Consider the following 27,078-nt stretch of genomic DNA (forward strand, 5'->3'; position numbering starts at 1 on the left):
GGCTATTTTACTGTACAACAGCGCCACTTGTTGGTCAATCATGAATAGTGCATGTAATTATTTAATAACTTCTATAATAAAGTTGTTATTATTTAATTAATGTGTTCAACTCATGATCTTATTATTAAGAGCAAAGCTTTTAATAATATTTATTATATGAGGACTTTACTACAGTAAATTGATGTGATATTTCCTTTTGGCTTTTGAATTAAAATTACTTAAAACTGCATTTACAGTTTATATCACACCTTAAAACGCTTCGTGTGTGTGCAAAGTGAGAGAAAGTCTTTATCCAATTTATAAAACAAATAAAAATATTTAATGTAAATATGTGCCATCAGGATTTGAATAAAAAATGCCTCTGAAATTTGAATGTTGTGTTGTAAACCTTTTTGTTTATTTATTTAGATTTTTTTGCTGTCCTTTTGCCTGAATTTTTTAAGTTGTAATGATGCTATTTGTTTCTTTACTGTAGTAGAATTACATAATATAACATTAAATTTTTTTTGTCTGCCTCATTGCCTCATAGGTCCTGGATTTGACACCTGGTCATTTTCACAAATTAAATCAGACATAATCAAATTATTTCTCAGTAGTTTACTGAAGTTTTTACAGAATATTTTTCTGCAATTATTGCAATATAATTTTATTTATTTAATTATCTGACAGGAAAAACTATGAACAATTAACATGTTTGTGCATTAACATTTATAGCCATAACTAATTTGCAATGCGTCCGCATTGCAGTACCGTGCTCTGCCATTGCGGGGCGCTGACGGCTCTCCTTTGTATATTTAGAAACCATAGAATCTCAAAGCTGAGCTTATTTCAGGAAGTAAAGCGGTCAAGTTGTGGAGAAACGAAAACATCTCTGAAGTGATAGGAGAAACATCTTCACCGGTATGTGTGACGTACTTCATTTATGCTTTACTGTAGTTGTTTCATTGTGTCGCAGTTACGTACAAATTAGAGGAAAGTTTAGTCATTTCCGGCCTCTCGTTGTTGACAGTCCAATCTGAAGAGTTTACCAGTTAAAATGGGTAAAAACCAGTGACGTGCGGTCAGGTGAGGCAGGGGCTCACCTGTCATCGTGGAAGAATAATATGATAAGATCATTTATAAAGCTATTTTCATCCCTTGTTTTGCACTGTGAAGTATTTATTTTTCGTTTAGCTTAATCAATTTTGATCATTTTTTTCTTCAAAATTGCTGAATTTTCTAATTTTCCCATTAAAACGCCGCCATTATGTGACAGCATGCTCCTCCTGTCTGCACCCAAACAATAAAATGGTTGAAAACTTTTAATATATAAACTGATTTTCCATCATTTAGCAAAAATCCCTACATTGGTAAAATAAATAAATAAATACAAGTTAATTCTGAAGTAAAAGTAACAATTTTGAGATTAAATTAAGTGTTACAAAAACAAAAGAGTTTAGAGAAAGAAGTAAATCTTAAAATTAAAGTCATAATTCTTAGCAAAAAAAATGAAATTCAGAAAAAAAAATTAAAAAGTATATTCTGAAGAAATAGTCAGAATTATGAGATTAAATTAAAAATATTAAGAAAACAACAAAAGAATATGGTGAATTAAAAATGATCAAATTAAAGTCCCCCCCAAAATTTACATTTGTTAAAAAAATACATTCTTAAGAAAAATGTGAAATTCTGCGATTAAAATCGGAGTTTTAATGAAAATGGTAAAAGTCTAAACAATAAAAAAAGTCAGAATTCTAAGATTGAGATTATAATCAGATCACAGCTCATATTTAACTTATCATATCACAACTTCATAATGTTGTGCCAGCCTAATTATGTTTCATTTCTGTTGTCCCAGGTCAAATCCATAATAAAAAGCTGGTTCAGTATTAAAGCCAATCTGTGACACAAGCAGCCAGTCTTCTCTCTTGATGCCTCTTCTCTCTTCTCAGATAATGGCCGAACCCAGAATATCGTCCATTGATGGAAAGCTGGCTGAAGAATTTGCCGTTCCCTCCCACGTCGAGGTGGTCAAGGACAAGATGGCTGCTTTCGCCGCCCGTCACGCCGACGTGGGCCGCAGAGTGGTCCTCATCACATCAGGCGGCACCAAAGTCCCGCTGGAGTCGCGCACCGTCCGCTTCCTGGATAACTTCAGCAGCGGCAGGCGAGGAGCCTCCTCGGCGGAATACTTCATTGACTCGGGCTACGCTGTCATTTTCCTGCACAGGCACCGCTCTCTCTACCCCTACACACGCCTGTTCTCCACCATCAACATGCTGGACGCCCTGCAGCTGAGGGCGGGAGACAGTGAAGGAGCGGGGGAGGTGGTGGTCGACCAGGAGGTGCTTCCGAACATCGCCAGAGTGCTGAAGAGGTACAACGAAGTGAAAGACGGAGGACTTCTTCTACCCATCGAGTTCAACACTCTTTCAGAGTATCTGCATTTACTGAAAGCAGCGGCACAGGCGCTCAGCTCTATAGGTATTGAATTACTTACACCATCCTGCACCTGAAAGCCGCAGAATTTTATTGAAATATTCTTGTACATATTTGTTGTCATGACAGTATGGTGTCTGTGAAAAAACTGAGCTCCTCTGAGTTCTACCGAGAAACAACTAATCAGAGGTAGAAGGCGGGTCTTGGTGCTGGCAATCACAATCTCATGTAGCGCTGCTACAGCTTCTCCCTGCCATCAGTGACATTTTAGAGTAGCCACTGATGACAGCAGATAAACAGTTTCTGTAACAGCACATTAAGCCGCGATTACTCATGTTGATTGACAGCGTTAAGACCCTCCTCCTGGCTCTGATTGGTTGTGTTTGGTCCAGAGTGGTGCATTTATTCAGGCAGCAATAACAGCTCAGGGTGGAGGGTATTGATCTTTTCACAGATTACGTTATACTGTCACAATTACTTTAAAAATTATGTAGCTTTTTGTTATTAAAGCTAAAGTTTAATCAGTAATATTTTTGTAATAAATTTATGTCGGATCATGATTTCTTGGTTAATGTCAAGTTGTCATAACAAAGACATTTTGAATGATGTCAACTTTATATTAAAAGTGTCATGATTTACCGAATGAGACTTTATGACAACAGTCATAAATATTCATGACACTCATGTTCATGACAGGTGTTGTCATGTTTATGATGGTCTTATTCACAACCCGTCAAATAAAGTGTTACCGATTAAAGCTATTGGTTCTGTTGCGTGCGTTTAAAACTTGTTTACAAATGTTTCATCTTCAATCAGGGTCAAAGGCCATGTTCTACTTGGCTGCAGCCGTCTCTGACTTCTACATCCCGGCGTCAGAGATGCCCGAACACAAAATTCAGTCTTCTAATGGACCTCTTCAGGTACGTGGAATTAAAAAAAATCATTTAAAGTAGTTGTTCCCAGTTATGTCTCTGGACATGATGCAGTTTGGATTTGATTCAGGAAATCGCAAAACGTTTGTTACATGTAGAAATTGCTTAGCTCTCCATAGTCAGGCTGAACAACAAAAGGTCTTTTGAGGGTGACTGTATCTAAGCATAATAAATGGGCAGCATTCTGTGTTTTCCAATAATTTAACAGAATAATGAAGTAACCATTTTAACTTCATTTGTTATAAAAATGCTGTCAAATATGACTTAGAAGAAAGTTGACTTCTTAATTTAACGCCTTCAAATTGTATCACTGTCTCTTTAAGAAGCTCCTGCTCTTCCTGAAACCCCGACTTCAAGTTATTACATTGATCCTCTATTAACCCATAGCTGATATAATGAGCTCAGCAGATGCACAGCTCCACCAGGTGTTTGCTAATTGCTGCTGGCTAGTCTGAAGGAGCTGACTTTTTTTCTTGCTCTTGGAGAAGGTGGATGCTTTTTTCCTCTACTCCTGCCCTGCTTGCTCTGTTTTTGGAGCCTTTCTTTGCACATCCTCCAAATCTACAAATTATGGGTTTGGTCAACTGGTCTCTCAATGCAATTGATCAAATTTTCTCGATGAGAAGACTTGGCACAGCAGAGCCCTCTTATCCTGCAGGGACACAACTGCAGGATATTGCAAGACTTTAGGGGAGATTGAAATTTATAATTTACCCGACCTAAGACATTCTGTATCCGAATTGACCTTCCCATGTTGCCTTGGATTCGTGTAAAGCACTGTGCATTGCCTTGTTGCTGAAATTGTGCCATAAAAATGAAATTATCTTTACGTTTACCTGAGTGGGGGAGGGCTGCTCTGGGAGGCAGACGCTCTGCCGAAGAGGACATCTCTGAGGAAGCCCTGCGTCCTTGAAGGCGACGCCGGGTCTCCCCCCAAAGAGTTTTGCACGGCTGAATGGTTGCCATGGAGAGTAAAGGATTTCTCAAACATGCAGAAAAGAATCAGCACGTCGCCTGTCTAGCGTTGTGCGATTTGAAGCGTTTGACGCAAAGTAGGCCGGCAACGGAAAACAGCAAGATCAATTCTGACGTGTCTGACGCGCTTCCACAGACTTTGAATGTAAACCAGACGCGCCTTTAGTGTGAACGACCATTAGACTCATCAAGATATGTACTAAAAATATAGTCTGTCTAAGGCTATGGATTATATCTTTGTCGCAATAGCAGTGTTTGCTAATATATTGCAAGTTTTACCAATTTAAATTCTTCATGCTAATGTAATATTTAGCCAGTAGGAATAAAGTCTTAAAAGGCTTTTATTGATATATAGCTCAAAATTCCATCTCATGTCATCATTTGTACAATCATTTTGTTTTTCCTTCAGCTCAGCATGAAGATGGTTCCTAAGATCCTGTCGCCGCTCGTTAAGGACTGGGCGCCTCAGGCGTTCGTCACGTCCTTCAAGCTGGAGACGGACCCGACCATCCTGCTGGACAGGGCCCGGCGCGCTCTGGACACCTACAGGCACCAGGCGGTGGTGGCCAACGTGCTGGACTCACGACGGGGTTATGTGGTGGTCGTGACCCCGGAGACCCGGGATGAGCTGGTCGTCACAGAGGGCGACGCGGAGAAAGGCGTGGAGATCGAGGAGCGGATAGTGAGCAACCTGACGACGGCGCACAATAAGTTTATAACGCAGCAAGCCGCTGGACAGAAATGACCCTGATCCAGTCTGCTGTTCAGGTTTGACTCGTGAAGAGTTTCCTCTACAAACAAATCAAGCTGATTATTGTTGATGTTGTTTGAATCTTTATTAATGTCATCAGAAATCGCACGGTTTCAGTATTACTGACCAATAACAACTCAACTCTCTGGACTCGCTGCTGGCTACTTGAGCTTGGTGCTCTTTTTGACCCCGGCCCGAATCCCAGACGCCTCTCCTCCGTACCGCGTCTCTTCCTTACGGACACTTTGCACCTGGTGAGAACAAACACAGGTTAAAATATCGTACGGATGGTAATCTAACATGATTCCTTCAACGCTGCATGCGATACAAACCTGTCCCCTCCGGCGGATCTTGGCCCGTCTGAACTTTTCTCTGTGCTTGACTCTGGGATTCCGGTCGATCTTCTTCCTCTTGGGCGTCAGCCCCTTGTTCTTGGCCATCTGTGGAGGCACCAGAGCAGAAAACACTGAGAACTGAACCGGGATTAGGGTAGAAACACAAAGATGCAGCTGAGATATTTGATCTGCTGTGTTGTCAGTGACACTTGAGATGATTTGCAAATAAAACTGTAGCATTAAAAAACTTAAGGTTTCTGTGTTTCGTACCTCATGGCTTTTTAAAAAGAGACTGAGATAAGCGTCTAAATGTGATGCTTATCATCATCCAGATGTTTGAAGTGTTTGAGGTGAAATCTGTCCACTGAGAATAATTACTACATTTTTCATCTAATGTATGGAAATGCTTCATGTGGGTCATCCTCAGTACCTGATAAGTGATTCCTCTTTTGGCATCTTGATCCAGCTCTTCATCTCCCTCATCATCATTTTCCTCCAGCCTGCATCAAATGCAAGATTCCTTACATTTCCGTCTCATAATAGTCAGCAGACTAAAGGTTCACGCCACACTCACGCTTCCAGGTTTTTGCTCTTCCTCTTCAGTTTCACCCGTTCCTCCACTTCTTTGTAGAAACGCAGAGCTGCCTCTTCGTCCAAGTCTGAGTCCGAGTCGCTGTTCTCAGGTGGAGTTTCTCCAGAGTCCTGCGTCTAACCACAAGCTGACTTTTAACATCAGTGTTTTCAAATCTGATTAAGCTGAAAAAGCAGAAATATCACACCTTTTGCTTTGGTACTTTGGTCTTCTTGCCGTCCGTTTTTCTCTTTGAGCTTTCATCTTTCTCGTCTCCAGCAAGATGTTTGCGAAACTCTGGAGCCAGACGAGCATCTACTGCACTCAGTTCATTGATGAGCTGCGATAAGACGACGGAAATAAAATACTTAAGTAGAACTTGAAGTAGGCTGAAAGAAAACCCTTCAAAATTAATGTTTATTCTAACGCTCTTACACCCAATGTTCAGATTTTTTTTTTTTTAAAGTGATTATTTCTGACATTGTGTTTTTTAATCAATGGATTACCACTCATATCTTCTGGTTCTGGTCTGCTCCGCTTTGCCAGAACCAGACATGGAGAACCAGCATTCAGCTTTTACAAATTTGGAACAAACTTCCAGAGAACTGCAAAATGCTGAAACACTGAGACTAAACATACATCTCAGTTTGGAGTTGCTTTTGATTGGTAGTAAGTGGACTCAATATTGATCAATAAATATTATTTCATGTATGTTTTCTTGACAAAATGTAATGTTTGCTGCCTGCTGCGTCACCGTCAGCATGTGAACTTACGTTTCTGTAGGCAAGCAGCCGTTCGATCACAGGGTGACTGTGTGCAGGTATCCGTTTTGCTTTCAGCACCAAGTAGAAGCTGATGTTGGTGCAGTAGCTGCAGCAGAAAATACGCATTAACCACAGAGCTTTTCCTCCGTAAAAGAGGAGACGATCTAATCAGGACTCACTTGAGGTAAAGTTGCTGTTTTGTCTCCAGGTAGTCCGCCCACTTTTGGGAAAACAAGTAAAAACTCATCAGTTTCACACAAACCGAGCTTTTAATCTACAACCAACTTGAAATTTGTGCAGGAAAACGTCTCTCACAGCAAAGCCCCATTTACAGACATCAGGTGAGAAAGAAGAGAGAATTAGTCTGTTTTGATGGATTTCAGAGCAATATTCACTGAAAAAGTGATCTGACTCAGTGTTGTTCTCTTCACCATTCGAAGCTCAAAAAGGTTCAGGAAAGATTAAGAAAAAAAATGTATAAATTTTCAATCATTTTTTAGCATACAATCTGATCTACTTTTCACGGTCAGATTTATCAGGCTGCTTTACTCCTGAAACTAGAAGAGCAGCGAAGCATTTAAAAGCTTCTGTCAAGACAAAGAGCGAAGGAACCGTGCAGCAGTTCTGCTGTGGAGGATGAACTTCTGGTTCACTAAAGTCAGAAGATATGAGACAGAATGTATGTTGAATAAATATAGCAATTATTGAAAAGTAAATAAAAGTGAGAGAAAAAAACGTAATATTTTGCAGCATCATGAGTTTGTAAAGCGAGTCCTGGCCCAGAAGCGATCGCTGTTTGGTGGAGGCGGCATGGAAAAGTTTGGGAAGCCCTGATCTCACTGGATTTCAACTTTTGATTTCAACAAGTTGTAAAACAGATTCTGGTGATGTTTGGAGGCAGGTTCTGACCTGTCCTGCAGGGATCTTCCCATTTTTCACCATCTGCATCATCGGCTCCAGCTCATCCTTCAGTTCAGTGAGCTGCAAACAAAGATGTCAACCCCATGAGATGATGTCGGCATATAAAAGGCTCATGAGGTTTCATGTAAGGGGTTATAAGTCGTACCTTTGCCTTGAAGTCCTGGATGAGCTCAAGCAGCTCCGGTGATTCTTTCTTTAAAAGTTTCATCTTTTCCTTCTGAGACATCTGCTTCAAGTCCTTCACAATTTTCTCCTGTTTCTCCACAGTTTTGTCTTCATCCTTCTCCTCCACTGCAAACTCCTTTGAAGATAAAGTCTCATTCAGAAACCTGATTCAGAATGGGATTGACTGTTTATCAGGGGGGATAATTTGTACCTGGAGGAAGTTTAAATCATAATCCTCCTCGCTCAGATTTTCAGCTAAACGTTTCTGGATATTTTTTGCTTCTTCTTCCTCCTCCTGCTCCTCAGCCTCCAACTCTTCCTGTGATCTCCCCTCTGCAATAACACGATCAAAATCCTAAATCTGCACCAAAACATCACAAATCAGCACATTAATGTTACTGGAAATAACAAAACAATTTACTTGTGGCGACATAATCCGTGTTGTAGAACATTTTCTTCTTGGTGCCCCACGCCATCTCATTCGGAAGATCTGAGGATGATAAAAACAGCTTAGAAAGAAGGATAAATAAAAAAATCCATCTTAAAACACCTTCCTTCAGTCTTTACCTTCTTCCTTTTTCTCCTCCAGATCACTCTCCATATCTGTCCCCTCTTCCTCTGCCTCCTCTTCTTCTTCCTCCTCCTCCTCCTCTTCTGACTCGTCCAGAGCCATCACCTCCTCCTGGGACATTCAGGGAGGTTTTAGTTTGGGGCGCATTTATCATCAAAATTGAAAAACCAGAACAAAATCATAAATCAAAACCTCGTCGTCTGGCTCCTCCACGTCGCTCTCCACCTGAACTCCCTGAGCGAGAAGTTTCTGCAGAGGAACAAAAGATGCGGTGAGAAACAAAAAGCGCCGATATGATTCACCAACAGGTAAAAACACCAGAGTGAACTTACAGCGGTCTTCTCATCGTGAAACTCGTCGATCTTGTCCTTGTAAAACTCTGATGACCTCTGTGAAATAAAGCAGAAGAAAATGGTCAAATCTTTGGTCGGTAAGGCTGCTGGATTAAATAACTAAGCAATTAATCGAATGAGAAATGTAAATGAACTTGGTCATTTTGATTCTGATGATTAATATTTTTTGATGGACTTTGTCGTTCATTTCATCCACGTTTGTTTTGTGTTCATTTCCTGCTTAATTATTGTTTTTGTTTCATTTTGGACATTTTAAATAATAAACAATTGGGTAGCCAGTAGTTACTTGTACTCAAATACATTAACTTGAGTAACATTTTTGAAAAAATTTACTTTTAGGAATATTTTACTATGCAACAAATAAATGCTTTAACTAACAATTCACCACAAACGCACACCTGCAGTTTTTATTAAAGTTTTCTATTGAAATAAACTGATTTGGAAACTTTTTTTTTTGCCTAATATTTTATTCTTTCTAACTTATATGAATTATTGTCACTTAAAATACCAAAAATTCCAATTAATTTCATATTTTGGTCCATCTGATGATGTAATTTTTAAACATTAAGTGACTGATAATTTGATCAGTTTCACCAAATACATTTTTTACTCTTCAGTAACTTCTTGGATTGCTACTTTTCACTTTTGCTTGAGTAAAAATATGTTGAAGCAGAGCCATTTCTACTTGAGCACAATTTGTGGATACTCTGCCCACCTCTGTAAACAAATAAGACAAATATTCATAATTTTGCACCACAACATCGATCATTACATGCATCTCCTACCTTATCAGGCACTGGCATGTTTCTGTAGGCGTTGGGGTCATCTTCATCAAACTGCTCCACATTTCTGGGCCTCTTCTGTTTTTTGGCTCTGCACAGCAGAAACACACAGATGCTAAATCTCAGAGCTCCTGCAGTCACAAATCACAGCTTTTCTGCTCGGTTTCGTCCAGTTTCCTCCCAGCAGTCAAATTTTACTGCTCGTCTGGTGAGGAACAAACACTAAAACTTCTCCTGAAACGCAGAAGACGGCATTAATGAAAGGCTGAGAGAAAACTTGAGGAAAACTCACCGTAAAGCTCGAACCATGATGTCAGCGACCCGGGCCGAACTTAAATAAAGATAATAAAAAAACAAAACAACAACAAGCCGGTGTGTTTTTCGGTCAAACAGAGTTAATATTTTCTGGGATTAAAAGAAAACAGGCTCAAACTTCCAGTAGAGATCCAGAGGTTTGATCCCCAGCGCTGGATACCATGTGCTTCCGTGTTGTCTTATTCTTCGGTTTGCATCGGAATACACCGCCACCTGCTGGCCTGGCCTGTCATTACAGCTGAAAAAATCCTCAAATAAATGAACAATCTGTTTTCTACGTTAGTTCGAGTTTATTGAGAGACAGATTACCAACTAAAAATCTAAAGAAAAAGAAGAAGAAGAAGAAAAAAAAAGAAACTTAAAGATAATTTGAGTGAACAACACTTCTCTCCTTGATTTTATCTTTCTCAACGGGATAAACAATATATGCCAAACTTGAAAAACATTGAAAGTTTCAAACATGTGAATCTAAAAAATAAATAAATAGATAAACAGAACAATAGAAACAACAAATAAAATAAATTACAAAGTCTTTATCAACAAAACTGTCTGAAGGCTGCCCTTTACATTTAAGACTGGCGCCAGTTTGAAAAAAATCTGAACATTTCCAAACCCGTAGTTCTTGTGGGGTGTGGTTGATCTGCAGTGGTCCTTATCAGAGGTGGTACGTATTTTTGTTAGTATATATTTTTGCCTGCAGATTTAAATCAAATTTGTTTTCTTATCCAATTACCTCCACTTTCAAATACTCACCCCTTCAAATTTTAAAATTCATATGTTTTAACCGTCTGGTTTATAAAATCCTGCACTTAATCGTACAGACTGCTTTTATAAAAGTTTGTGGAAGAATGGTACAACTTCAGAATCTCATGAATTTCAGTAAGTCCAGTTAGGAAATGTTTCCCCCACTAATTACTCCCTAGTTTAATGCGAGTGTACGTTTCCGACTGCATTGTGTGAAGTATAAAGTTTGGTGTGGAGGGGTTTATAGTTTGTCCTCCACCTGATTTGAAACCTTTGGGAAGAATTAAGGCTAAAACTGTGAGCCAGACCTTTTTGTCCAACATTAGTGTCTGACCTTATAACTGTATTTTCATGTATTGTAAGTTGAAAACACTAAACTCATCTCTTATTTATTTTCCACTTCACAATACAATCATTTTATTGATTTATCACGTGAAATCTCTGTCAGACACATTAAAGTCACTTAGTTAGTTGTAGGGAAAAATGTTAAGTACAGTAAAATAAATAAATGCAAGACATTGGATCTTGTCAAATAATAAACATAAAACTGCACACTGCCCTGAGCAACAATAGTTTTTAATTTATTTTTAGTAACATTCAAGCAAGTAAAGCGTCTGGGTGTTTATTTTGCACCCAGACGCAAAATAAAGAAGATGAAGCCTTCTGTGAGCCACGGTTTCAGGAGCTAATGACGCTGTAAAGTCTCTCTGCTTGTCCATCATAGGGCGGGTTTTTCTTTGTCTGACTTCAGCTTTCTCAGGTAAAAGCTGGAATTAAAGGTGGAGTTTAAGGTGGAGCTGCGCGGTCGCTCGGTGGGCATAAAGTTTGTTGGAGGTCGATTTAGAGCATTTTTCACTCCATCGTTTCTCCTCTGCATCAGGGCCAACGCGGGCGTCATGTGGTCCGAGTTGAGCTGGAAACGAGCAAACAGAAAAAGAAATAAATTATAATGCTTGAAAATGAGTAACAGACTATTCTATTCCAGTCTATTTTATTTTATTCTATGTAGAATATATCCTATTCTGTTCTATTCTATTCTATTTTATTTTATTATATTCTGTTATAATATATTCTATTCTATTCTGGTTCTATTCTGTCCTGGTGTGTTTTGTTTCGTTCAGTTCTGGTTCTGTTCTGGTTCTGTTCTGTTCTCTCCATCATCAGCTGCGGTGAACCCGGGGCGTTTCTCTAGATGAACCTCTCTGAACGCTCACATTGCTCAGAAAGCGAGGCACTGCGGCCTCCCTGTCGCTGTCACTGTTCTCGCTCAGGTCCATCATGGACTGGGTCCGGTCCATCATGGACTGGGTCCGGTCCGATATGGCGGTGTTGGTTCCTTTCCTCCACACCGCCGGCGTTCCCTTCTTGAGCCTCTTCATGATGTCGCTCACAGAGCTGAAGTTGCCCCGGTGCGGCACCCTCAGGATTAAAGGTTTTTTCTCCTGACAAAAGCAGAGAACAGCTTCAGCCTTCAAGCAGAGTTTGGTGGTAACTAATCACCTCAATTACATTTACTTGAGTAACCTTTTGTGGAAAAATGTACTTTCAGGAGTATTTTTACTATGCTATACTTGAGTCATTTTTATTCAGATACTCACAGTGGAAGACGAGCTGTTCTCTCTCAGACTAACATCCACTGTTTTGTCGTCCTCTTCTTCAAAACTCTCCATCAGAGCAACTGATCGTCTCTTGGAGTAAAACGAATTTGTTGTTTCTGGAGGAACATCGATTCTAGTCACAGTCCGCTCAGGTTTATTTGGCCGTTCCTCTGCAGAAAGCTCCCTAGAGACGCTCCTGCAGGGAAAACAGGTTTTTATTTTTTAGTTTAGCGCATTTTATTGTATAAGGAGTTTAGTAAATTTATGATTTTACCTTTTTATTCCCTCAGCAGCTGGTGGGTTTGTTGACAGCACCTCTGCATTGATGCTGCAGAGATAAGACAATTCTCAGTCAAGTTTTTGACTGAAACATCAAAATAACTATTGGCTCCCTTCTAGAAAGCTGCTGCAAATAGATGCATTTTGGCATCAGCAGGTCTTCATTTATGCACTAATGTCAGTAAGGAAAATCATGTCTAAACCTGCAGAACAAACAGCACATGCACTCAAACTGGAGGGAAATCTGTTAGCGAGCCCAACTAGCCTTGAAAGGAAGAAGCTGGAGTTCGCATTTTCTTCTACACTGTAAAACATTTGAGCCGCATTCAGTTGTCTTTTGTCTCTTTTACTTTTGTCTCTTTTGTGTCTTTTACTCTTTAAGTCAAATTAGTTTAGTGATTTTTAGATTTTTGAACCTAAATGTGAGTTTGTGAAAGATAAACCTACAGTTGTACGTTGTTGTGTTAACTTTTTATTGATTTTGTCAAAACTACAAGAGTTGAATAAACCACAGGTTTTGTGTTAGCACTTAAAAACCTGAAATAAGAAAAAGACAGGAGTGGCAATTATTTCCCAGAATGCTTAGCGGCTTGTTTTTGCATCCTGAGATGGAAGTGAGTTACATTAATCTGACTCCTGTGTTATGAAGCCAAATGTTTATTTAAAAGCCCGATGATATTGTCCTGTTCACACTAAATCTTTTTAAACAATTAATTTTCATGTTTAATAAAATTCATCAGATCAGAAATTTTGTTCATGAAATTTGAAAAAAAGAATTGAAATTATTCTAAAGTGAAATAAGTATTTATCTTAACTTGATATTGTGTGTGAAAATAATAGAGAAATGTGGCTCTTTAGCATATTGTGAAATAATTATTTGGATTAAAATGCAGCATTAAGTTAAAACTCTCAATTCATTTTAAGTTCATGAACTTAAAAAACAATGTTTAGACAACTTGTTGTTAAATCACCTTCATGAACTGTAATTTCTCAGCTAAAACCAGTTAACTCTTGTTGATTTAAATTGCATTTTCAAGGCAGCAGGTGGACTTTTATTTTCAAGTTAAACCACCTCCAAATGTTTTACAGTGTATGGGATGTTGACATGACCAAGTTAAAAAATATAGTTTCCAGCTTAATGACAAAAAAATTAATCTAAAGAATTAAACCATTATGAATAATAATAAGAATATAACCTAGTGTCACTCTGTTGTAGATGCAATCATTCCTTGAAAAAAACTACTAGAATATTAATTTGTTGACATATTTATGTTTAAAAACTTCACTTAGTTCTTTAAAATCTTTAGTTAGAGTTCTGTAGGGCCATTGTGGAAGGCCCAAAGAGCCACTTGTGGCTCCAGAGCCACAGGTTGTAGACCCCTGACATGGATTCAAAGAGCTGCAGCTGTAATTGCATCACAAAGTGATTCTACAAAGTGCTGACGCAGGGTGAGCTGAATTTAAAAGCACGCTGCACTTTTCAGATGCATCTCTGTGAAGTGTTTTTTTAATATCGTCCTTTCACAACTGTACATTATTCTTTGCGTTGATCTATCATGCAAATCCTAGTAAAGTTTGTGCTTTTAAAGTGACAGAATATAGAAAATGCGGTGGAGATTAATGGTTTCAGCATGAATTTAAGGTTTAATCAAAGGTGCCAAACTATTTTTCCATGTTTGTGAATGCCAAAAAAAGACTCACTTGTTGGTTTTTGAATTATCTGTCACTCTGGTTGTGAGCGGGGATGTATCTTCATTTAACCTGTTGAATGTAGGAAGATTTCAGAAACAGAACATGACCAGCAAAAACATTGGCATCTGCTGTTGTGGATTATATAAATGATAAAGTCAAAAGACATCTTTGCTTGGTTTGTGTTTAAAATATGCATAAAAATTAGGGGTGGACTTTTCTGGCCAATCTTTCACAAGCATCACCAACCGACTCCGATTTGGATCAATACTGATATTTTTGTCTGAAATGTTGCTAGAAAGTTGCCCATTTGGTAACAGTGGGCGATTATTGTGAACTGGGAACCTGCAGATGTGACCAGGTGGGACAAATTTCTCAGGGCAGAGAAAAAGAGAAGATTTTTAGACTTTTACCGAGGAAGATAAGACTGGTGGATAACAACAGCCTCATGCCAACGTATTGGCTGATCACAGGTTTTCCAAAATGAAGGAACTCAGGGCTGATTTATTGGTGCGGCACTTATGAAAATGTAATTTATATTCTCCTGTTTTCAAGGAGAAAGAGATCATCCAGCTACCTTACCTTCTCCTGTTCCACACCAGGTGATCATTGTGGATAACTCTGTCCTCAGTTGGGCTGTCCTCATTTATTTCCAGCTGTGACATTTTCTCAACTATGTTTTCCTTATGTAGACCCAGAAGAGACGCAGGCCGGCTGCTGTCTGTCTGAAGAACGCCCATCGCTTCCCAGTCCAGAAAGACGTCGGCAGGCGGAGAAGGAGGGTTTGTGATGGCAGAGTCAGCAGAGAGCTGCCCTTTGAGGCGTGACAAGTCTTTGGTCTGGTAGTGGTTGTAAACTTGAGGGCCGGCTGTGACTCCACAAGTGTCGGGAACGGGGACCGAATCAGCAAAAAGCATCCTGAACTCTCGGTCAAACGAGTCGATAACCGGGCCCTGCAGGACCGTGACAAGCTGCCGGTGAAGATGAGCGTCTGTCCAGGTGAGGCTGAAGGAAAACAAAAGAAATATCCGGTTAGTTGACTTACCAAAAATGTGTAAAATGCTTTTTTGTTTTTTTGTTCACCTGTAGTTGCCATGAATCACCGTCTCTAAATCCACCAAGATGAAATTGTCCTTCATTTCTCCAACCACTATCTTTCCAGACTTGGAGCAAAACGTTTTCCCTCCAAGAACTCGAACCTGCATGTACTGACAGGGACAAAAACATAAAATAAAGTCAAACTGAAGCTGAAAGAAACGGAGTGTTGCTCTATAATTTTAAGAGAAGGTCCGTTGTCCTGGTTCTTCCTGCTAATGGAGAGTTTTTCCTCTCCACTGTCACCACATGCATGCTCAGCGTGAGAGATTTCTGGGAAGTATCATATTCGTCTCTCTGAACCTGATTGTTTTTGATCATAAAACATTACGAGCCGACAATAAGGATTAAATTCCTGACCGAACAGAAGAGGAAGATCGAAGAATAAAAACGACCCAAAGCACGCAGCTGAAACGTTTCTGAGGAAGAGCAAACGAAAATGAAAAAAGAGGCTGCCTTTGATCCAGCAGAACAACGTTGTGCTGACAAGAGGAAAGCAGCAGCAGAACGTCTCTGGCTGAAAGCAGACGGAAAAATGTGGATCATTCAGTTTAGATAGGCTGGTAAGTCTGAAGGAAGCATCTCTAAAGACAATTAAATATTATAAATGAGGAAAAGATCTGTTTTATTATATAACTTTATGTCAAAAAATACAATGAAAGAAAAATCTAACCTTTTTTTGGTAATTGATGAAGAGTTTTGTTCATGTTTCCACCGGCATTTTGATTATTTATCTCTAGTGATGCGTTTTGAGGTTGGATGGCCTCTTGACCATCACACTAATCTTTGATTAATTTATTGCAAACAGGTTTTTAAAAACAAGAAAATAAGGAGAGGAAATGTGCATAACCAAGAGCAAAAACAATTTGCTTACACAATTTTGCTTACACACTTATCTAATTCTGTCCCTTATCTCAATTTAATGATGCATATTACTTACCAACACATTAATTATAAAAAATGTGTCATTAAAACCATGTTAATATGATAAAGAGCCAATAAATGAATTATATTGAAAAAACAAAATGATTACAAACTAATTCAAAACAAAACAAAAAAATCTACAGAAGCATAATAAAGCCCTGCAAAGACTCTACAAAATATGAATATGATCTAATATCCAGAAGAAACATCCATTTTCTACACAGAGACAAACAACCATGCACAAACAAACCAAGAGAGAATTTAGAGAAACCAATCAACCTGACCGTCATGTGGGAGAAGAACCCACACATGCACAGGGAAAACATGCAAACTCCATGCAGAAAGACCCCAGGCCAGGTATCGAACCCACAACCTTCTTGCTGCAAGGCCACCAAATGCACCACAAGAAGCATGTTAGTGTAGTGCATTGTTTACATCTAAATCTGCCAGGGGTATGAATACTTATGGCTTAACTCCATTTAGTCAGACAGAATGAGATTGAAAAGTTTATTTAAACCACTGCATGCAAACAAGTGTTAGTAGAAATGTATCATTAATGTATAGGAGCCTGATGATTAAATTAAATTAGTATTTTGTTTGTTTGCATGTTTGTGTTCAGCTTTTTTACTGAACTTTTAGTTCACATCGTTTCACAGCTGCACATGTTTAGACCTGCTGCTTCAGTGACTAATTTAAACAAACAAACCAGAAAGTTTACAGTAAGTCAAGAAAAATGAAAGAATGTCATCATTTCATTTCTTTCCAAAGCAAGAAAGAAAACAAGACAAATGCGGGAACCAGACTGTGAAGTTAAACAGGATATGAGAAAGAGAAACTTCATGCATCAATAGAAATTAGTCATTATGAAGTCCAGATTATTACTAAGATTGTGTAAAATGACTTGAGTACGTTTCATTTGGAAAACCAGAATAAGATTTTACACCAAATATGAAAAAATCTTAACGATATTACATTTAAATATTACATGTTTAGTGTATTTGTCGAGAACAGAAGCAGACAAGAGTTTAACAATACAATGATTTCTGTATTTTTAGTAAGCCGATCAGAACCATTTTTGTGACCCAATAGTGTTTCAACTTGCTGATTCTGGTAATTGCTTAGAGACCATTATGTTGGAAAGCTGTAAAAAAAAAACTGAACGTAGGGTGGAGGATCATCTTCCAGCAGGAAAGCAACATAGAGAAAAAGCTACAGGAGAATGGGTTAGAAGAAAGTGTTTTCATGCCTTTGAATGGCCTAGTCAAAGTCAAAGACCTAAATCCCTATTTTCATCACTCCAGAGAAGCAGACATGAATGCAGAGCGACCAGCTGAACCACACGCGGTTAAATCAACATTTTACATTCCCAGTATGAATGTGCCTACGCAACAAGCCACACATGCAATAAATGGGACGTGTCCGGCTGTCACTGCGTTGTGAAGTTCACGTCTCGAACAACAATGGCCATGTGTTCGGTGTTGACTCACGGGATGCCTGAGCCTGTTCAGGGTGAAGTTCTGCTGCAGAGACCTTTGGTTCAGGATGATGTAGACGGGCACACCTCGGGAGGCGGCCTGGTGCAAGTCAAAGATTATCACGTTGTCTGTCAGCTGGTCTGTCACCACAGCGATTACCTGCAAAACACACAGCAGGGTTTCATAAGCCACAGCGCACTCCCTCTCTTTCTGTCAGATGCTCGATGGTGTAGTGAGTTTAGCTATGATTTTAAAGTGATGCTTCTCACTGGTGGGGATTTTAGTTTCCTTTCTGTTTTGGGGTCAGAGGTTAGAAGATGTAAAACGTTCTTTTTTGGAATCTTTGGATTTAGAGCTACTTTACTTTTGCCTTCTGTCTTTTTGCTGCATTTATTTTGTCTAATTGTCATGTGCCATGCAAGAATTACTTCAATTTAAGCTCCATGATTTCATGCAAACGCAAGTTGGTTGAATTAAAACATATCTAAAAAATATGAACTCCAACTTTCATCACGTAAAGAGAAATTTGTGGTAAAATCAGTTTGGTAGGTTTAATTTTAAAGTTTAGAGTTTTCTCTTATCTTTAAAGCCTCAATATTTTTACAGGTTTGTTCAAACTGTCTGTATGCAGCTTAATGTAAGACAGATAATCTGTGAAAACACTGAAATCCTCTGCTGTTTTCCCCATGTGGTCTTACTGCCATCTGCAGAAATCAGAACAAGGAGGAGTGTCTTACAGCTGTTAATCATACTCATGTGCGCAGTGCTCACACCCTCCCTCTTCTCCTCTGCTATGCTACAGCTAGTTCACCACTATAGTCAGGCTAGTTAACACAGCAACCGATGAGTTTGATCTTCTCGTATTATACTGTCAAAACATAGCGACAGTTTTAACAAACATGTCAAAAAAAAAAACATTTTGTAAAAGTTTGCAGCTTTAACTGTCACCCTCAAAATGCTCATGTTGACACCAGAGTCATAATGACAGTTTAGGGGTTAAATAGTAAAAAATTAACCCAAACTGAACCATATTTATTCCCATGATGCTTTGTTTTCAGATTGACATTCACGTACCGTTTTGGCTGCCTGTAAGTGTCGCCTGATGACCTCTCTGATTCGCAGGTCTTCCTCAGCAGGGTGGCTGGAGTGGACCGTCACGCTGCTCTTCGGAACCTCGGCGGGTTTCTCTGGCCAGCCGAGCTCCAGGTCGGGGACCGGGACGTCCCATTGGTAAGGGTCGTAGGTGGAACAGATCTTCTTCGAGTCGACGCTCCCGTCGGTTTCGTCCTGGTCGTCCACCACCGGCTTGTGGAAGTGATAGTTCTGAGCCCAGCCGCTTATCTGACTCACCTCTTGAGGAGATAAGAAGTAGCTGGAAAGCTTTGGGCCGATGGAGCCGTAGAAGACCTCGGGTCCGCTGTTGAGGAGCCTCTCCACGGCTTCGCGCTCTTGCTCAGAGTGGAAGAACTGAGGCGAGGACTCGTCCACTGGCAGGAAAACCACGTTCTCATTCAGACTCTGTTCCTGGGAGTTCGACATGATTCCAGATGATGCCTTCACTGTCCCTTCAAATCATTTCCACCTTGTAGATAGAATCTGGTCTTCCTGTTCGCAAAAGGTCATGCTACATCCAGGCTGTCAATAAATGCCCAGGTTCAGTCATCCAGTATTGATGTCTTCACTTGAGTGAATTTTTACAATCTGTCCAGAGGGCGTCAGATATCTCAGTCTCCACGGTTCCTCTTCAGATGAAGGAAAAACATTAACCACATTTTACAATCTCTAGCAGCTCCGTCTCCATAAACTGAGGAGCAAAAATATCCGCAAGTCCAAATGACAAATGAAAAAGAGACACAGCATTCCTCCTCACCTGCTGTGCTGCTCGGTGTTTCAGAGCTGAAGTGCTGCCGGTGAGCTTGTGGTTCGTCACCAGTCCCTCCCCTTGGGTGAGTTTGATCGTACTCCTGAAACTCCTCCACTCCTTCCTGCTGACATTGTTCTCAGATTCCAGACATTCAGTGCTGCTGACACATGGCTTTGCTGAGTGAGACACCCTGTCGTTGTCCAATCCCTTCAGTCCTCACAGCAATGCAAATATGTTTTCATACCTTTCAGACTTTTTCACATTTTGCACAACTTTTCAGTGGCGTTCATGGGATGTTCATGGAATAGCTCAAACTGGCACATAACTGTGAATTGGAAGAAGGTTTTTATATTATTTTTTCTTGCACATATGATTCTGCAAAGCTTGGAATTTCTTTTGCATTTAACTTTTTTCAGCCTGATATGTGTCAAGATTCACAGGTGAGAGAATCTGTTGATAGGATAATCATTTGCTCCTGAGTGCCTGAATTAATATATATTTATATTGACAATAGATATTTATTGTTCATTTTAATTATGCACCTACAGAATGATGCAACTAATTTGCATCATTAGGTATGATGGGAATTAGCCACATTAGGCACATACCGTAAACTTTCATCCATCCATTGTGTGTGTTCATGTCTAGCAATGAGGGCTGCATGGAGGGCTGGACTATATCACTCTGCAAATTCATGAGGGAGCAACATGGAGACACACAGAACAAGCAGCCATGCACAGTCACTTCTTAAGGCAATTTAGAGTCATTAATTAATTAATGGAGAATGTCACATATGCAGGAGAAAATGCAAACTCCACTCAGAAAGATCCCAGGTACAAACTTCTTCAACAAAATCCCTTTCCTGCACAGTCACAGAAGCTGCTATTCCACTGCAATAGAAAGAAAGGTTTGAAATTGTTTTTGAATAACTTTGTATTTTTCTTCATTGTTTCAGAAACTCATTTAGAGTTTGCCTTGCAGCCATGTTGGGAACACAGCAAGCAGTGGTGACAGAAAATCTGGTCAGCACCGATGGGAAGATAGATTGAGTTTAATGCAGGGAACAAACTGATGCTGCACAAGAGTTCGCTGGGAGGAGGTTGACCTTCCGCCAAGAGGCCACCGGTAAACAAAGACCAAAGAACTAGTAAAAAACATAAGCATTAGATTGGCTCAAAGCCCAGACGTAAGTCAGTCAGACGTAAAACCTGATGTTCAAAGAGGCGCTCCTTCAAATCTGACTGAGCTTGATCTGTTTTGAAAAGAAGATTAAGGAAAAGATCCAGTCCTGAGATGTGTAAAGCTAGTAGAGATGTACAGACTTGCAAGTGAAAGACGGGAGCTCAATACAAATGTATGACGTGTAATTTTCCTCCTATTTCATTGATGAGCTTTGTGTTGATTTCTCAATCAAAAGCCTGTAAAGCACATTTAAGTTTATGGTTATTGTATCACAAAAATGCCATAATTTTGCTGGACACTTTATTTAGACAAAGTGGGTGTTTGGTTTCTGCTGATTTCTCCCTCCACCTTTCTTAGAGGTGTGTGAGCGTTGAACAATACTTCCATGTATCTGACATTCACCTCACAGTTATCCTTTCAGACTGGTTCAGCCTGACGGATGGGTTAACAGGAAACAATTACCTTGTTACTGTTGCGAAGCAGCCTTCCTTTCTACAGGCAACAGGTGCAACCGCATCGCTTTCTTTTTGATTTAGTAGGAAATACTTCTAGATTTTATGACACCAAACCGACACAAAGGCCGTCGTTGGCAAGTCGCTCCCTTATTTTTCCCCAGTCAGTTCTGCAGAAAATGGTGATGTCATAATTCGGCAAGATAAACAATCAAATGAGTTACAGATTAAAACACAAAGAGAAAGACTCGTACAGCTGCGTAGTGCCATAGTCTTTGTGTCATGCACAAAACAAATCCAAATGCATATTTTAGTCCCATTAACACAGAAACCCTCTCCAGTGAAGGAGAGATTTCACAATATGTTTCTTTTAGAATGAGCAATCTGAGAGCTTCAAAATGATCCCAAACAATGACTTAAAACAGTTTGAGTTTATTTTTCTCTTGCATTATGCTTCATATTACACAATGAGATTAGATCTCAAAGCATTTCTGAGATGCTATCAAGATTATTTCGCCACACAAGAGAAGAAAATAAAATAAAATGTGTCGCTTCTGGACATTTAACCTCATTCTGTTTAAAGATTCTCTGAAAACAGCTCCCTTTATGTGTTTATTTCTTCTTGCTTCACTGCTTCTTCCGCAGATGGACGTACAGGACTCCACTGACGAGAAGCAGAGGGACGCACAGCCACGCCAGGATGACGCAGAAGCCAAAGCGTCCGTTGCTTGGATCTCTGGAGTTGCTTAGAATCTCCTTTCTGTGGAAGGTGAAGATGAGGCAAGCGGAAAAGTCCGTAAAACCTGCAAGAATAAAAAAAAAACATGTCATATTTACTGAATCTACCACAGCGCCTGAATCCAGTACTGATGCTTTTCACCTCCAGAAATTGGACCAAAAACGATCTAGCTGCAACAATGGTTATTTGATTCAGTGTTTGATAAAACTTGAGATTATAAAGATAATGTTAAAAGGTAAGTTGACTCAAATGTTAGTCTTTAAACATTACATGTGTAATAAATGATTTCAGGTACTTTTCCCAGCTTCAATGTGATGGGAATTATTTGCAAAACCAACAAATCTTTTGGATAAAACCCGATTACATAAGTGTGTACGCCCTTAAACTAATGAAGTGCTGATTCATTTGGTCTTCTTTGAACGGCGTCACACATGTTGACTTGGTAATATTTGCCAATTCAAAGTTGGAAGTCTGGATGCTTGTAAGCGATATGAATATTTCTCCAAGGGCCAGTTTAAAAGTAAAAACCTTTTTTGAGCTTTACATCACAGTATTAATATAATATAGGAGCCAGGTGTGGTGAAGCAAGGAGACACCTAAAAGCTGCAAGACCGAAGTTTGACACCGCGGTCTTAAAAAGATGGAAGCTCAATTTTTAAGGCATCAAATTAAGTCATGTTTGGTATGTTCAGCATATTTACAACTGAAGCTAACACAGTTACTTGATTGTGCAATAAAAAAAATCCAATATGGGCCTTATCTAAAGCATTCATAATTATTCTAAAATGTCTGATCTGGTCACTTTATCCCCTGAAAAATTCAGAAATGGGAAGATGAGCCGACTGTGTGAACAGGGCCTTTTGCCAGATACAAAAGCATAATTTGTCCCTCTAAAGAGCCTTCTCCTCTGGTCCACAGGCTGATCTACATTCCCACTTGCTGACGTAAGTTTTGGATGTAGCTGCTTGGAAGGTTGTGCTGCAGGATTTACTGACTCTAGGATTTTACACGTACTTCAAGGCTTAGTTTTTTACATTAATCACTTCTTCTTTGTTGTAACACTAACAGTCGACAGTCAGTTTAGTAACAAAGTCCAGTCTGTAAACTCAAGACTGGACTTTTTGCCCAGTTGAAACATTAATTCAATCATTCGGAAGCTTGAGCAAATATTTGTGTTAATAAATAAAACTGAATAGAAACACAAAGGGGGCATTCAGGTGTAACAGAAGCATCAGGTGTGAAGGCTCACACAAAAAAGAGTTACTGAAGTGCTAAAAACAATACATAAACATAGTATACTGTACAAAACTGTACAGTATACTATCATCACTATTGTTGTTGTTAATCTTTTCTTGTAACAGAAAATACTGTGCAGTTCTCAGAAATACTCGCAAAGGATGTGCAACTGAGCCGGATCACTTTTACAAAAATGTACTTATTGTGTATGTGTGCTGAATATTAAAAAAATAAACTATTTACAGACAAAAAGTGTGGAATAACAGTGGAAATGTTATTTAAAAATGAGTAAGAACTGAGCAGGTGATCGAGCAAACGTCATCATGTATGTAAATACTCATTGATTTTGTTGGAAGCAGCATTTCTTTGTCCTGACTGACAAATTTGTTGAGTAATTTTCTTTTTAATCCATTTGATCCTTTCCAAGAAAATCTGACTCAGAAAGTCTGAACATTATTTAACATTATTCAATCAGATTCCTTAAAATTAATCTCAGATTTGTTTGTATTAAGTTTAATTGTACATGTTGATGTCAAAAAGTGTTTAAAATCATTTGTGACATTTTTTTATGTTTGAGATCCACTCTATCTTTAACATAGACTAAGACAAAGTCATACAATTACCTGCAAATGCCTGGCAGAGGCCTGTAAAGTAGAAGAGACGTCCCCTGGACAAGAAGATGAGCTGACCCAGAAAAACCAGGAGAGAGACGGACGAAAAAACCACAGACAGGATCATGAGGGCCTGAACGGACTGAAGCCAGTCTGGGAAAAGTGGGAAAAAAGGAGGGTATGATAGAACAACAAACTCCCAACCTCAAAAGAAGAATCTAATTTGGAGAAGTTGAGCAACTTGTTGATAAGTTACCGCTTTCAGTGGCTGCTGCACAAACCCAGGTTTGCGTGGAGTTCATGTAGAAGCAGTTGTGCCAAAGGTCAGTGATTTCTGTCTCTGTCCAAACCCACCAGGACTGCAACGATGAAACCAAAATTATTCAAAAGCTGCGGACAGTTTCCTTTTGCAAAAGCAGAAGGTGTGATGGTGCCCTCTAGTGTTTAAACAGGGACAGAGCACATTCAAACTAATTCTCCAACCTTTTCCAGAGTGGCGATGAACAGCATGGCCAAGCTGACCAAATGCAGGACAGTAACGGACACCAGCAGACACACCATGGCTGTTTGCAGCAAAATGTGTCCTACAGCCAAGAAACCTGTGGTGTTAAAACAGAAGAAACTATTGATTAACAATAGACACTGACAATTTTGTTTTACCAATGATAAACATTTTATTTTTCTTTCTGCATGTTCTAAAATCACACATAAAAGTGGAGGTAATTTCCTGAGGAAACTCGGCTCTTTCGTCATGCAGCTTTTCATCTGTGATGAGGATCTTCTTTATCAAAGCACAAGAAAGCGAGAAGTGAAGGTGGGGCCACTTCATGCTCTGTCCACTTAAATCATGCAAACAACAAACAAACATGAAAGTTATTCAGCAAGGATGCTGGATGGTCTGTTAGAAGGTTGGTAATCTTCTGCTATGTTTAATAACCAGAAATTTTTTTTTAAAGACTTAAATCATGCTGCTAAGACAATTCATTAAAAACTTCTAAAAACAAAATTAATGTCACATATATTTAAAATCCCCTGCAGGAGCAGAAAAGGCTGTATTGACTCAGTTCTGCTTTTCTGTTGTGAAGGGAAAATAACATTCTATATTTAAATAATCTCTTTGTCACATAAACGATGCGTTCAGATACAGCAAGTAAAATAAGTATTGGACATGTCACAACTTTTCATTTTAAACATGTTTCTAAATGCGCTATTGACACTTTGTTGGTGTTGATGCCAACCCAAGTAATCCATGCATGAAAAGAACCCAAAATAAATAAAAATCTGAAATTAAGTTTTGTGTAACAATATGAAATGACACAAGAAAAAAAGTATTAAATACTTATTGATTTTCATTTAATATTATGTACGGTAATGAACCGCTTGAAAACATTGAAGAATAGCTACATGTAATGATACCCAATACCTGGTGGGAATTTCATGTCTATATTACCTTTAGAAATATGTTTACAATGAAATATTGTGATGAATTTAGTACTTATTTACCATGTGTGGAAAAAAATGAAGAGCCCACTGGACTGAACCCCTTTGAAAACCTCCTGCTTATTCCAAACATGTAGATTTCTGCTCTGAGTTAAAACATTGGTGTCGTTATTTCTAAATGAATATGAACTTGTTAGTTTTCTTTTCATTATTTGAGATCTAAAGCACTCCATCTATTTTGTTATTTTCACCATTTCTCATTTAAAATAAACACTTTGTTTTTTTGCTTGGAATTTGTGTTTCAGTTTGATAGATATAGTTCAGTTCCAGTTTGTCTAAAAAGTTGCAGGCTGAATCAAAAAGAACATTTTGATAATCTAGCCTGCCGTCGTCTGATTATGATGAAACTGAAAGTAATCATATTTGGATTTAGACCTTGCTCCGCTTTACTTATCTGAAATAAATACACCATGTTGCAAGTGTACAGCCTGATATTTGGACTGTTAGCAAAACCTTTAGTTGATGGAAAATACATCTGGCTTCATAGATTTTTCCTCCTATTTTTACCCTGATCTCTGGAATTACTTTCCAATAAATCCTGACATTCAGTGTTATTGTTTAGGATGGAATTTGGACATGGGCGTCAGTTCATTGCTTCGTCTTCTTGCTCAACTTCACTTTTACATTCCAGTTGGAACAAATTGATTGATGATAAAGCAACATAGAACATTGTCATTGTCAGTGTAACATAATAAGTCTACAGTAAAACTCTGAAGAGGGAGGTTTGACATCCTTCCCTGCGCTGTTATTGTCAGGAAGTGGTCAGAGAGAAATGTGTTTGAACGACTCTTTGATCATATGCAGATGTAACTTTGGACTCTTACAAATGCAAACGAATCATAAATACACAAAACCATCGTCTTACTTGCGTACAACATTCAGCCCAAAGCTATTTTAGGACATTTAATTACGTCTGCAAGCTCTCTGGTTAACATCTTCGTAAAAGCATGCAATGACCTATTTTGGAGTGATCTAATAAGTGCCAGGCTGTTGCAAAGAAAAAACTTACCGTTATGTTTGAAGCAACAGGATATAAACTCCTGGATCCTCTGATGGTTCAGCTGTTGTTCTGCTGTTTCCCTCTCGTCTTTCTTCTGCAGAGGCGTTTGGGAAAATTAAGAAAAGAGTGCAGAGGAGGAATGCAGAGTTGGGCATAGGAGGGGTTCTCTACACCCATTTCCTCAAAAACGTTTCCCTCCCCCTAAGAGCTGTGGTCAACAGATTTCTGGTACAATGTTGGGCAACTGCACTAGATTTAGTGTTTCCCTGGTAATGCATAAACACACAAATTAATGACCAAAACTGTATCCAACACAGACACAAATGAAAATACTCATTGTTTGATTTTCCATCGGGAGCTGGAAACCCAAGAATTGCAGAAGAGGTTTTACTTCATGTGCAAGTTATGCTGCGTTTCTGCAAATGTCTTCTTGGTGTCCGACCAGCTGTTCAGAAAAGCTACAACTTCCTACATGTGGCAGCTGGGAAAGAGACAGAAAAAGGCAGATTACTTTTGATCGCTAATGAGCAGGAAGTCTCAGACCACCCAGAGCGCAAAACAACAGTCTGTTAACGTCTGAAGAAATTCTGACTTGAATCAAACAAAAGGTTTCACTTTTTATTAAGTTTCACTTTTTCTCTCATCTAATCTAAAACTGCTTTTTAAAAAAAAAAAAATATTTAAATGACATTGACTTACACTTGGTTGTGTTGATATGCTTGATGTATAAAATTTACCATAAATTTATGATGCATCTCAAGCTGTAAAAGAAAAATTTCAGAACTACAACACCGGTGATACAGGCAGAGAGTCCAAAGTATCTAAAAATTGAAGTCA

General features: G+C 39.0%; 4 protein-coding genes across 5 annotated transcripts; 1 reads left to right on the plus strand and 3 right to left on the minus strand.

Moving 5' to 3' along the window:
• Positions 1-816: 816 nt before the first annotated feature.
• On the plus strand, positions 817-5,659 carry ppcs (phosphopantothenoylcysteine synthetase). 2 transcript variants are annotated; one of them, XM_055027494.1, is made up of 4 exons: positions 817-900; positions 1,932-2,463; positions 3,235-3,338; positions 4,735-5,659. In XM_055027494.1, exons 2-4 carry the CDS (start codon positions 1,935-1,937, stop codon positions 5,068-5,070), a joined length of 969 nt encoding a protein of 322 aa, XP_054883469.1. In that variant the 5' UTR covers positions 817-900; positions 1,932-1,934; the 3' UTR covers positions 5,071-5,659. The 2 variants fall into 2 exon arrangements, with proteins under 2 accessions (XP_054883469.1, XP_054883468.1); XM_055027493.1 differs by lacking the exon at positions 817-900 and having other exon boundaries at positions 1,911-2,463.
• Positions 5,153-10,024, minus strand: utp3 (UTP3 small subunit processome component). The gene is made up of 16 exons (XM_055027495.1): positions 9,831-10,024; positions 9,542-9,629; positions 8,736-8,792; positions 8,596-8,652; positions 8,400-8,514; positions 8,254-8,322; positions 8,044-8,165; positions 7,813-7,968; positions 7,656-7,727; positions 6,926-6,966; positions 6,756-6,852; positions 6,191-6,322; positions 5,986-6,119; positions 5,842-5,911; positions 5,409-5,516; positions 5,153-5,327 (listed from the first exon to the last, which is right to left on the minus strand). The coding sequence occupies exons 1-16, from the start codon at positions 9,845-9,847 to the stop codon at positions 5,238-5,240; spliced, it is 1,425 nt and encodes a 474-aa protein (XP_054883470.1). The 5' UTR covers positions 9,848-10,024; the 3' UTR covers positions 5,153-5,237.
• A 1,131-nt stretch (positions 10,025-11,155) lies between these two features.
• Positions 11,156-19,544, minus strand: fam83e (family with sequence similarity 83 member E). Its single transcript, XM_055021887.1, has 9 exons — positions 18,732-19,544; positions 17,670-17,816; positions 15,247-15,371; positions 14,746-15,168; positions 14,176-14,235; positions 12,470-12,523; positions 12,196-12,391; positions 11,812-12,039; positions 11,156-11,510 (listed from the first exon to the last, which is right to left on the minus strand). Exons 1-9 carry the CDS (start codon positions 19,194-19,196, stop codon positions 11,316-11,318), a joined length of 1,893 nt encoding a protein of 630 aa, XP_054877862.1. The 5' UTR covers positions 19,197-19,544; the 3' UTR covers positions 11,156-11,315.
• A 2,027-nt stretch (positions 19,545-21,571) lies between these two features.
• Positions 21,572-26,404, minus strand: emp3a (epithelial membrane protein 3a). Its single transcript, XM_055027108.1, has 5 exons — positions 26,251-26,404; positions 24,225-24,340; positions 23,998-24,100; positions 23,754-23,894; positions 21,572-21,958 (listed from the first exon to the last, which is right to left on the minus strand). Exons 2-5 carry the CDS (start codon positions 24,300-24,302, stop codon positions 21,783-21,785), a joined length of 498 nt encoding a protein of 165 aa, XP_054883083.1. The 5' UTR covers positions 24,303-24,340; positions 26,251-26,404; the 3' UTR covers positions 21,572-21,782.
• Between the last annotated feature and the right edge of the window lie 674 nt (positions 26,405-27,078).

This window comes from Poeciliopsis prolifica, unplaced genomic scaffold, assembly GCF_027474105.1.
Source record: "Poeciliopsis prolifica strain line A6 unplaced genomic scaffold, Auburn_PproV2 SCAFFOLD003, whole genome shotgun sequence".
Classification (NCBI taxonomy): Eukaryota; Metazoa; Chordata; class Actinopteri; order Cyprinodontiformes; family Poeciliidae; genus Poeciliopsis; species Poeciliopsis prolifica.

What these genes read in the sequence shown, in the direction of transcription:
- ppcs (XM_055027493.1), top strand. Translation starts at nt 1,911, where the DNA reads ATGCCTCTTCTCTCTTCTCAGATAATGGCCGAACCCAGAATATCGTCC. An exon ending in ACAGGCGCTCAGCTCTATAG is followed by an intron (nt 2,464 to 3,234) that starts GTATTGAATTAC and finishes ATCTTCAATCAG; the next exon opens with GGTCAAAGGCCATGTTCTAC. An exon ending in CTTCTAATGGACCTCTTCAG is followed by an intron (nt 3,339 to 4,734) that starts GTACGTGGAATT and finishes TTTTTCCTTCAG; the next exon opens with CTCAGCATGAAGATGGTTCC.
- utp3 (XM_055027495.1), bottom strand. An exon ending in TGGAGGAGCCAGACGACGAG is followed by an intron (nt 8,515 to 8,595) that starts GTTTTGATTTAT and finishes TGAATGTCCCAG; the next exon opens with GAGGAGGTGATGGCTCTGGA. An exon ending in TCCAGGACTTCAAGGCAAAG is followed by an intron (nt 7,728 to 7,812) that starts GTACGACTTATA and finishes CTTTGTTTGCAG; the next exon opens with CTCACTGAACTGAAGGATGA.
- fam83e (XM_055021887.1), bottom strand. Translation starts at nt 19,196, where the DNA reads ATGTCGAACTCCCAGGAACAGAGTCTGAATGAGAACGTGGTTTTCCTG. An exon ending in ACTTACAGGCAGCCAAAACG is followed by an intron (nt 17,817 to 18,731) that starts GTACGTGAATGT and finishes TGTGTTTTGCAG; the next exon opens with GTAATCGCTGTGGTGACAGA. An exon ending in TGAACAGGCTCAGGCATCCC is followed by an intron (nt 15,372 to 17,669) that starts GTGAGTCAACAC and finishes TGTCCCTGTCAG; the next exon opens with TACATGCAGGTTCGAGTTCT.
- emp3a (XM_055027108.1), bottom strand. Translation starts at nt 24,302, where the DNA reads ATGGTGTGTCTGCTGGTGTCCGTTACTGTCCTGCATTTGGTCAGCTTG. An exon ending in TCATCGCCACTCTGGAAAAG is followed by an intron (nt 24,101 to 24,224) that starts GTTGGAGAATTA and finishes TCATCGTTGCAG; the next exon opens with TCCTGGTGGGTTTGGACAGA. An exon ending in CCTCTGCCAGGCATTTGCAG is followed by an intron (nt 21,959 to 23,753) that starts GTAATTGTATGA and finishes TTATTCTTGCAG; the next exon opens with GTTTTACGGACTTTTCCGCT.